We start from the raw sequence: 11,226 nt of genomic DNA, 5'->3' as shown, positions 1-11,226 counted from the left end.
CCACACGGAAAATCCCGTAGGTCACGTGGTCGTTTGGTTTTACGTGGCCCCTGCAAGTGGCCAAAGGGAAAGAAAAAGAAAGGTTTTGACATCAAAAGCGAGAGAACGCCACTTTTAATTTTAATACGATATCCTATTGGATGATGTGTACTTTGTTTTAAGATACCAGACAACGCTAAGCAAGCTTTGTTATCATTAAAATATAATTAGTTACCTTTAAACCCGGTATTCGAATTCGACCGGTATTACGGTTCGGAAATATACTTTATGTGGTTCTTATCTACACATTTATTTTTATCTTTCGCTCATACTTTTTAATTTTCGACCGTCGAATTTAAGGCATTGAAGAGGATTAAAGGCATAAGTTAACAGAGAGAGGGTTGATCTCAATTTAACAGAGATTTCTCATAGAATGATCAAAATGATTGACTGTGGACAATCTTAGGGTCGACTTATATTAATTTTAAATCTCAAGCATCAAAGTGAGGAACTATGTCAATTTCAAGCACCATTTGGCTAAAAAGCCTAACTTACTAGTACAATAACGTTAGCCATCCTAATCTCATATCTTCAAATTTATATTTGACTATTTAACGACCAATCACAGTCAGATACATACAGAAACAAGCATTGCTTGGTCAATAGCTCACACGAGATCATAGCGTGACACAATTACATACTGAGCAGTGCTTGAGTCACTTCTGAGTTGCCTAGAAATAACTCGTGCACTTCACCTTAAAAAGAAAAAGATTATGCACACACGTCAAACTGTTATTTGGGAATTACTTTTAGACTTCTACATTTCTGGACTTGGGCCGAACTGGGCCATTCAATGTTCTTAAGAAAACTACTTGGGCCTACTGATTGCGCTCATCTAAGGCGGACAACCAGGCTGAGTTACTTTAGGCCCAATAAATCCACGGGAAACGAAGCCCCAAAATATTACCCGCCAGAGCGAAAAGGGTTTTAGGCAATTACGCAAAACAAAAGGGGCAACCGCGTAATTTGACAACCGCTAATAGTCCATTCCAGCTCTCATCGCCAGTCATCGTCTCTCCCTCTTTAAACCTGCAAATTTCCAGATTTCAGCTTCCGTCTGCAAATCGCTAGGGTTTCCATAGATTTCGCTGCAGAAGGGGGTTTCTGGTTCCCTGATCGTCCCCTTTTTCTCTCCCGCAACGCCATCAATTTTTCGGATCGGCAGTGGCAGATCGCGTAAATTTTAGCGAAAATGTACGGCTTCGAAGCGATGACCTTCAACATTCACGGCGGGTACTTGGAGGCCATAGTGCGGGGACACCGCTCCGGCCTCCTCACGGCCGCCGATTACAACAATTTGTGCCAGTGCGAGACCCTCGATGATATCAAGATGCACCTTTCTGCCACTGAGTACGGCCCCTACCTCCAAAACGGTGCGTTTTGTATGCATCTCTTTGTAATGTCTTCATTTCGTTGAGCTTTCTGTTTGTTTATGGAGGAAATGAACACAATTGGGAACTGAATTTTGGATCGTATGATTAAATTAAGACGTGGGTTCTGGAGTAATCAGCCCTTCGATCTGAAATTTAGGTTGAATTAGGGCTTAAATTTCAAGATGTTTCCATTGATTTAGCATTAGTAAGAGAAACATTTCGTGATCGAAATCTTAGTGACTTATAAAAGTTGTGAATTTTTAATGCGCAAATTCTGCCACTAGGTGAATATATTAGGTTGCATTAAGGATGGATTTCAATTTGAATTTTTAGGTTAACTGTTCAATAAAATGTTAAAACCACGTCGAAAGTTTGATACTTTCCTGTCATGGATTGAAATAGATCAAACTTTTCTGTCATGGATTGAAATAGATCTTTATGTTTAAGTGATTTAGAGTGGAGTTGATATGTCACTCTGTATTTCTCTAGTTGTATTTAACCATGACAATTAAAGTATTCCAGTATTACGTTCGTGATAGGAACTGTGTAAATGCGGAACCGAAGAGGAAACAATATGCTAAACTTACTGGGAAACGAATAGATCTTATGATTGTCCCTCCTTTATACATGTTATCATAGTTTAAAGTTTAGTTAAAAAATTGGTTAATTTAATGATGTACTAGTAATAATTTGGATAACATGTGGGACATAAGGTAGCAGGTGAGATTTTGATACTAGCGTACATTTATACGTGCATGATCATTTTAACTTTTAAGCCCATATATTGGTCTCTCTTGTCTGGTCTATTATTGTTCTTTGCTTATCTGAAGGATTTTCTTGCAGAACCTTCCCCGTTGCATACAACTACAATTGTGGAGAAGTGCACTCTTAAATTGGTTGATGAGTATAAGCACATGCTATGCCAAGCTACAGAACCTTTGTCAACCTTTTTGGAGTATATTACGTATGTACCTGCCTTATTTCCGGTTTGGTAATTTGAATTTTATTTATTAGAATACGAGAAAAGATGTCGAAACCTAAACGTGATTTAGGCTTTAGGCTGGCCCAGTACTCACTAGTCAGCATATCACAATAGGCCATTGTTCCGGCAAGGCAGGAGGATCTTATGACGTGGGAAAATTACAACCTTAATTATATAGGTATTCATCAGTAAAATTTTAGCTGTAACTGGGAATTTATTTAATGTTTCTTATCTTCCTCCAGATATGGTCACATGATAGACAATGTTGTCCTGATTGTTACTGGAACCTTGCATGAGAGAGATGTTCAGGAACTGTTGGAAAAATGCCACCCCTTGGGCATGTTTGACAGGTATTGTCATTTTCATAGAGCTATGTATTCCATTTTCTTTTATTTATCCTTTTCACTCGTAAGTGTTTTCTACGACTTTGACGTTCTTATAAAATCTCATCTCGTTCATGTTTTTCTCATCAGCATTGCCACCCTGGCGGTTGCACAGAATATGCGGGAGCTTTACAGATTGGTGCTTGTTGACACACCGCTTGCTCCCTACTTTTCTGAATGTATTACATCCGATGTATGATTTAGTGACCCTATACTATTATTTTCCAATGGGTTAGTATTCAATTGTTGTGGTAGGTATCTGATTTTTTATTCATCATTCTTGTTTTCAGGACCTGGATGACATGAACATTGAAATAATGAGGAACACTCTTTACAAGGCATATCTTGAAGACTTTTACAGGTTTTGTCAGGTAACTTTTGATTTCAAACTCGAGAGTATTTATATATTTCAATCTGTCAAGTTTTTCATTTACATATTTTGTATTTTTTTTTTTCTCATAAATTTGCTTTTGGTCTTATGGACAGAAACTAGGTGGTGCCACAGCAGAGATTATGTCTGACTTACTTGCTTTTGAGGCTGACAGAAGGGCTGTCAATATTACAATAAACAGGTAAGTTAATGTTGAGGTGCCAACAAGTTTTCTTTATGTCGTATTTTCAGAGGTCTTAACCATTCTTCTTTTAATGGCCTCATGCTGTTTGTTCACACCCTGCAGTATCGGAACTGAGCTTACTCGAGACGATCGCAGGAAGTTGTACTCTAGCTTTGGTTTACTGTAAGTTCTTCGGCCATAATGATTTGTTGATGACTTGTAAGTTATGTTATATTTTGGATTGACGACGCTGACAACTGTTTGCATATTTTGTCCAGCTATCCCTATGGCCACGAGGAACTTGCTGTTTGTGAGGACATTGATCAGGTATGCTGTGTGCTTCAATTAGTTTTATTTCTTGCCCAAAATGATACTTGAATTATTGCTCCATCTTCTTGTGAAGGCTGTCTGCTAATTTGGGGCAAGACGGAGTAAATTAAAATTTTATGACATTGTTCGGGTTCACTGGTCTAGATTCTGTTACATGCTAATATCAGTTGATTACCTTATCTCTTTACTTAACGTTCTCACATATTAGTATCGGTTTCGCCTAAGCTGACAACTTGTTTGTTGAAGGTCCGTGGTTGCATGGAAAAATATCCTCCTTATCAGTCTATTTTTTCAAAGCTATCCTATGGCGAGAGCCAGCTGCTTGACAAGGCATTTTATGAAGAGGAGGTGAAAAGGCTTTGCCTGGCATTTGAGCAACAGGTTTGTATTGCAGTTACTTTGCAGCCACGTCTATTTCGTATTCTGGTTCACTTTTCTTTGGGTCTCCTCTCCATTCAGTCACTGAACACTTTTGTTTCTCCCTCCGACCTGCAGTTCCATTACGGTGTTTTCTTTGCATACATGAGGTTGAGGGAGCAGGAGATTAGAAATCTGATGTGGATATCGGAGTGTGTGGCTCAGAACCAGAAGTCCCGAGTTCACGACAGCGTGGTCTTCATATTTTAGTCGGATTAGAGATAAGCATTCGTTCTTTGGCATGATCTTCTGTAAATCTCCTCCCCATCTCATCCCCGAACAAATTGTAGAGATGGGTGCGGTTGCGTTGTTTGGAATATCCCGGTGTTCCCCCTAATAAGCACTTTTGCATATATTATTCCAGTTGTTTTTACTTAAAGAGGGAATATTTCATATTCTGAAGTCGAACATGTTACAGTTGCGAGGATAAATTGGATTTATATATTGTAATTTGAGATATTATATAGTAGCAGTCTTATAGCGAGATTTTTTTCAAATTTGTATAGCATGTTTCTTTACCCAAAATGGATGTTGGATGAAATAAAATTATTCTGATTCTCGATGAATTACTTATGCTCGTAAGGGCATATGCAAAAAGTGTTTATTGATACCTTGAAATTTTACTAAAATTCCAACCGGATAGCACTTCGAAGTGCTTCCTAGAAAAGCATTTGACCAGTGCTTCTTAGATAAAACTTATATAAAATATAGGGTAAATTACATAGTAGCCCCTTAGGTTTGAGGTCTATTACAACCTCATACAACATCTTTAAAACATTTCACTTTCATACCTCACGTTCTATTTTATTTCAAAATAATACATCCGTTACATTTTCCATCCATTGATCCGTTAAGTGCTGACGTGGCTGCCACATTTGTGCCACGTGGTTGCCAAATGTGTGTCATGTGGCAAAAAAAAAAATTTTAATTTTTTTTAAAAACCTAAATCTTCTAAATTAAAAAAATTTCAAAAAAAAAAAAAAAAGCAAAACCCTAACACCCCATCGCCCCACCCCTGCAACCCACAAACAACCCTTCATCCATTCTCTCCACGGCCGACTTCCCCGCAAACCCCCCCCCACACCATCGCAAACTCGTCAGCAACCCATCTTCCCCAACCTTCGTCCCTTCCCTCTCCTCCCTCCAAGCTCTGCGACTCCTGCAAGATCTCCTCCTCCCAATTCATTCTCTGCCTACCCTGCGACGCCATAATCCACGGCGCATTTGGATGTGCGACGCCATGAATTCGTGAAATACCAACCCACATCTTATTCTCCCCAGCTTTTTCTCCAGTAACTCCACAACATCTGCAAGCTTCCCAACGCGGATTTTAAAAACCCCTGCACCAAAATAAAACCTATATCTCAAAATCCAAAGCTCGCCTCCAATTTTGGCCTCGTCGTCGTGCACTGCGTTTCGTCGATCCCCCATGCCCATACGTTGGAGTGGAACAAGCCGGTGTCGTACTCAAAGGTCGGTGATGGCCACAAACCACCATGGACCCAAGCCCTCAATTCCTGTCCGCGGTCGGGGAAAGTGACGGAGAGGGAGAACTTGAGGTTTTGGTGGTGACGGGAGAGGACGAAGGTCGGGGAAGTGAAGAGGGATGAGAGGGAGAAGGTGGGGGGTTACGGGGGAGGTGGGGGTGGGGTGGGGGTTGCGGGGGAGTTGAAGATGGTGGAGGAGAGGGAGGTGGGTCGGGGGAAGTTGGGGGTTACGGGGGAGGTGGGGGTGGGGTGGGGGTTGCGGGGGAGTTGAAGATGGTGGAGGAGAGGGAGTTGGGTCGGGGGAAGTTGGGTTATGGGTTAGGTTTTGTTTTGGTTGCCTTTTGCCTCTTTTTTTTTTCTTTTTTAATTTAGAAGATTCAGGTTTTAAAAAAAAAATTAAAAAATTATTATTTTTGCCACGTGGCACACATTTGGCAGCCACGTGGCACAAATGTGGCAGCCACGTCAGCACTTAACGGATCAATGGATGGAAAATGTAACGGATGTATTATTTTGAAATAAAATAGAACGTGAGGTATGAAAGTGAAATGTTTTAAAGATGTTGTATGAGGTTGTAATAGACCTCAAACCTGAGGGGCTACTATGTAATTTACCCTAAAATATAAGCGCTTTTAGCTTTCAAAAACCTCTTTTAGTTATTTCAGGTTCTTTCTCAAAAGGCCCTTAGTGATTTTAATACAAACAATATTATATATACCAAGGGTTGGAGAAGTGGGCTAAACTTTACAATAAGCTAGCTATAATAACTTGGTTCGAATTTGCATTTAGGGAGAATCGAACATAAAACCTTATTTATTTAAAATATTAATATGCAAATTTATGAATATATATATATATATATATATATATATATTGATATTTTTATTAGTTGCCTTCAACAGAAATTATGGAAATTCTTAATTAGGTATATCAATTTATTTAGATTTAGTCGAAATTAAAGAAAGTTTCTCAAAAAAATTCAAAAGTTCAAAATTTGCAATAGGTTCTGACAAATTTTTTTGTGGTGAATCAGTAAATATCATCAATATTGATTGATTTATATCTCGTTGATATAAGATGAAGTCTGCATTTCAACGCTTTTTCATATTGATCCTTAATTTTTTGAATATTTCAACAAAAACATAGACAATTTCTTAAATATTATAAATACTGTTCATAAATAAATAAAAAATGTCACTAAACCGTATTATTACGACGCTGTTATGGCTTATTTTATCTAACAATGGAGAGAGAGGGCGCGAGAGAGAGAGAGTAGAGAGATGTGTGTGGGGTTGTTGTTATTCCCTATGCAGTGTCAATAAATCAGTAATAATATGATTCAAAATTACGGAAAAGGATACCCTCCGGATTAGGATTTCCACATCTCAACCATTCATAGTTTATTATGCGGTCAATTTTCGTTAAGTACTATTTATGTTTAATTTAAAATAATACAAATCAAATGATTTCTGATCGCACGATACACGAACTACTGATGTGAGGATCCACGTAATGGATCCAGAGGGGATCCAGGCTGGAGAATATTGGTCCTTCCCCAGTACAGCATGCAACACAGCTTCAATAATGGAAGCGTCACCGGTCACTCTCATCACCAAAAGTTGTGTACTCTTCACTCTCAAATCCCAATTGTTAGGGTTTTGATTCAATTTCAATGGAAGTCTCATCACCATTTCCACCAATGAAACGGAACAAGAGGTCGCTGTCTCCGCCGGCAACAACCATCGTCGATCTAAACGTGGATTCGCTGGCTCAGTGCGCCACCAACTTAAGCCTCCAGGACCTCTCCAACGTCGCCATGAACTGCAAATATTTCAGAATGGTCGCATATTCCGACTTCATCTGGCGGCGCTTGTACTGGGAGCGGTGGCTGCAGCAACCACCGTCCTCCTCCTCGCAAAAGCCAGAAGTGAGGGAGGCCTATCTATCCATGCGTAAGGATTCGCAGCAATTCAAGTTTTCTGATCCGAATGTCGTCGATATCCGCACCGCCAATTCAAATCGTTTCGATCACATATTATTGGACAAGAATGCTATAGTCTTCTCTCAGGTATATATGATCATATCACACCATTTTCTTTCATGAATTTTGAGTCTGAATAGTTGGGAAAAAATCTTCAATTTACGTTTTTTAATTTTTGTTGATTAGGGTTCATGGATAACTTGTAAGGATTGCAAAGTTATACCAGGAGAGAGCGTGACTAATCAACATCGCTTGTTGGTGATGGATGTACATATCAAAAGAGTGAGAAAAAAGAACAAGACTTGGAAGTGCCCAATGACTAGATGGTGGAATCTAAAAGAAGAAAAACAAACCATTTTCAAAGAGAAAGTAATCACCCAGTGTGTGTGGGATAGAGAGGGGGAAGCTAACCAAATGTGGGATTCCATGGCTAGTTGTATCCGAAAAGTAGCAAAAGAGGTATTAGGAGAGTCCAAGGGCTTTGCCCCACACCAAAAGGAATCTTGGTGGTGGAATGAGGAGGTACAAGCAAAGGTGAAGGCTAAGAAGGAATGTTGTAAAGCCTTATACAAGGATAGGACCGATGAAAATGGTGAAAGGTATAGAAAAGCGAAGCAAGAGGCGAAGAAAGCTGTGAGAGAAGCTAAGTTAGTGGCTTATGACGATATGTATAAGCGACTAGATACCAAAGAAGGAGAGTTGGATATCTATAAACTAGCTAGAGCAAGGGAAAAGAAGACAAAGGACCTAAACCAAGTGAGGTGCATCAAGGATGAGGATGGAAAGGTTCTTGCTACAGAGAACGCGGTTAAAGACAGATGGAAAGGTTATTTTCATAATCTTTTCAATGAAGGACATGGAAGGAGTGCTTCTTTAAGGGAGTTGAGTAACTCAGAAGAGTGTAGAAACTACTCTTTTTATCGTAGAATCCGGAAGGAAGAAGTGGGTGTAGCTTTGAAGAAGATGAAGCATAGAAAAGCAGTAGGCCCAGACGATATACCAATCGAAGTGTGGAAAGTTTTGGGAGAGACAGGTATAACATGGCTCACTGACCTTTTCAATAGGATTTTGAAAACGAAGAAGATGCCGAATGAGTGGCGAATGAGCACTTTGGTGCCTATCTACAAGAATAAGGGCGATGTACAAAATTGCATGAACTATAGGGGAATTAAGCTAATGAGTCATACAATGAAGCTCTGGGAGAGAGTCATTGAGCATAGATTGAGGCAAGAGACACGGGTTTCGGACAACCAATTCGGGTTCATGCCAGGGCGCTCAACCATGGAGGCAATCTATCTCTTACGAAGATTGATGGAAAGATATAGAGATGGGAAAAAGGATTTACACATGGTCTTTATAGATTTGGAAAAAGCGTATGATAGGGTCCCAAGAGACATTCTTTGAAGGATTTTAGAGAAGAAAGGAGTACGAGTAGCATATATCCAAGCTATACAGGATATGTATGAAGGAGCAAAGACTGCCGTAAGAACTCATGAAGGACAAACCGAAAGCTTTCCCATAACTGTAGGATTACATCAAGGCTCATCCTTAAGTCCTTACCTTTTTGCGTTGGTAATGGATGAGTTAACAGGACATATTCAAGGTGATATTCCTTGGTGTATGCTTTTCGCAGACGATATAGTGTTGATAGATGAAACTCAGGAAGGGGTAAATGCAAAGCTTAACCTTTGGAGAGAAGTGTTGGAATCTAAAGGTCTTCGCCTAAGCCGATCAAAGACAGAATATATGGAGTGCAAGTTCAGTGCAAATGGAGGCCAAAACGAGTTAGGGGTGAGGATCGGAGATCAAGAAATACCAAAGAGCGACCGTTTTCGTTACCTAGGATCTATCTTGCAAAAGAACGGAGAATTAGATGGAAATCTCAACCATAGAATACAAGCTGGATGGATGAAGTGGAAGAGTGCATCCGGCGTGTTGTGTGACCGCCGTATGCCACTGAAGCTCAAGGGAAAATTTTATAGGACGGCAATAAGGCCAGCGATGCTGTATGGCACAGAATGTTGGGCGGTGAAGCATCAACACGTACACAAAATGGGTGTAGCGGAGATGAGGATGCTTCGTTGGATGTGTGGGCACACGAGAAAGGATAAGATTAGGAATGAGGATATCCGGGGTAAAGTAGGAGTAGCCGAAATTGAAGGAAAGATGAGAGAAAATCGGTTACGGTGGTTTGGACATGTGCAAAGAAGGCCTACTGACGCTCCGATTAGAAGATGCGACTATGGGACAGAGGTTCAGGGCCGAAGGGGCAGAGGAAGACCTAGGAAAACTTTGGAAGAGACCCTAAGAAAAGACTTAGAGTACTTGGATCTAACGGAGGACAGAACACAATGGCGTTCTAAGATTCATATAGCCGATCCCACTCAGTGACTTGGATTTTCCAAGTCTCCAACCGAGAAGTTTTCCTCACTCGGGAAATTAAGGGAACACTACCTCAACCTATATGCTCCACTCACAAAGCTTCAACATACAAGCTTCAACAAAAGAAAATTCAAAGAACTTAGCGAAGAAGGCTTTGGTGTATTTAACACAATACGTTGAAATGAAGGAAAGCTTATTTATTGATATCCCCGATAAGTTACAAATATGTACATATACTTGAGTCAAAATAAACAAACAAGAGGGAGCCTTCACAAAGGTTGCTTAGGAGAAGTCTCAGCAGTCGGTAGAGCCCCAGAAAGAGAAGGCACCGGAGGGGGATCATTCGGAGTCTCAGTACTGGACAAAACCCTAGAAGGAGGAGGCATCAGAGATTGATCATTTGGAGCTTCATTACGCGGTACAGCCCCAGAAGACGAAGGCAATAAATGCCTTTGGAACAAACCCACAAATCTCTGATGATCAAGTAAAACCTGACCATCAGATTCATTCATCTGGTCAAGCTTCCTCTTCATGTTTGTAGCATAGTCATGTGCGAGCCGGTGCAACTGTTTATTCTCATGCTTGAGCCCTCTAATCTCCTGTTTGAGACTCATCACTTCAGCCGCCAATGATTCAACTTGGCGGGTTCGAGCAAATAGGCGTTGGGCCATATTAGACACAGAACCTGCACACTGAACACTGAGAGCCAGAGAATCCTTAACAGACAACTCATCAGACCGTTTAGAAAGTAGTCTGTTATCTTTGGGAGTGAGAAGGTTCCTGGCCACTACCGCAGCGGTCATATCATTCTTCATCACGGAATCCCCAACGGTAAGAGGACCAGTAGGGGAGACGAAGGATGGGCTCCATATGTTGTCTGGAGAAGGCGGGGCTGCCTCTTCAACAAGGTTCAAGTCAAAACGACGGTCGGAGGGGCCAGACATTTTCAAAGGTGTTGAAGAGAGAAGAGGTCGGACAAATCAAGATCTTAGAAGTGCAAGAATGGAGCTTCTACTGGTGGATATTCAAGTGTGCTTTGGAACTTAATGTTAGCCCCTATAAAAATCTGCACTCGACGAAGCTTCAGAAATCGAAGAGGCGCCTGCTCAGAAATCGAAGAGGCGTTTGCTTTCTCAAAAGCTGGGCTGCTCAGAGACCACGAGGGTCGATCTCAGAAATCGAAGAGGTGTTTGCTTTCTCAAAAGTTGGGCTGCTCAAAGACCATAAAGGCCGATCTCAGAAATCGAAGAGGCTTGCTTTCTCAAAAGCTGGGCTGATCAGAGACCACGAGGGCCGAT

The 11,226-nt window shown here is 40.7% G+C and overlaps 1 protein-coding gene across 1 annotated transcript; it reads left to right on the top strand.

The window, feature by feature from the left end:
* The first annotated feature begins 994 nt into the window (after nt 1-994).
* LOC103404417 (V-type proton ATPase subunit d2) lies at nt 995-4,644 on the top strand. The gene is made up of 10 exons (XM_008343320.4): nt 995-1,412; nt 2,256-2,376; nt 2,637-2,744; nt 2,868-2,970; nt 3,068-3,148; nt 3,264-3,349; nt 3,455-3,514; nt 3,610-3,658; nt 3,908-4,042; nt 4,157-4,644. Exons 1-10 carry the CDS (start codon nt 1,232-1,234, stop codon nt 4,286-4,288), a joined length of 1,056 nt encoding a protein of 351 aa, XP_008341542.1. The 5' UTR covers nt 995-1,231; the 3' UTR covers nt 4,289-4,644.
* Nucleotides 4,645-11,226: the final 6,582 nt, after the last annotated feature.

Source organism: Malus domestica, chromosome 17 (assembly GCF_042453785.1).
Source record: "Malus domestica chromosome 17, GDT2T_hap1".
Classification (NCBI taxonomy): Eukaryota; Viridiplantae; Streptophyta; class Magnoliopsida; order Rosales; family Rosaceae; genus Malus; species Malus domestica.
Note: the sequence above shows the minus strand (reverse complement) of the source record. Positions and strands in the feature narration are given on the sequence as shown.

Bases quoted from the DNA above. Each gene is read 5' to 3' on its own strand.
- LOC103404417 (XM_008343320.4), top strand. From the start codon at position 1,232: ATGTACGGCTTCGAAGCGATGACCTTCAACATTCACGGCGGGTACTTG. The intron at 2,745-2,867 runs GTATTGTCATTT...TTTTCTCATCAG, and splicing joins CCCTTGGGCATGTTTGACAG to CATTGCCACCCTGGCGGTTG. The intron at 3,659-3,907 runs GTATGCTGTGTG...TGTTTGTTGAAG, and splicing joins TTTGTGAGGACATTGATCAG to GTCCGTGGTTGCATGGAAAA.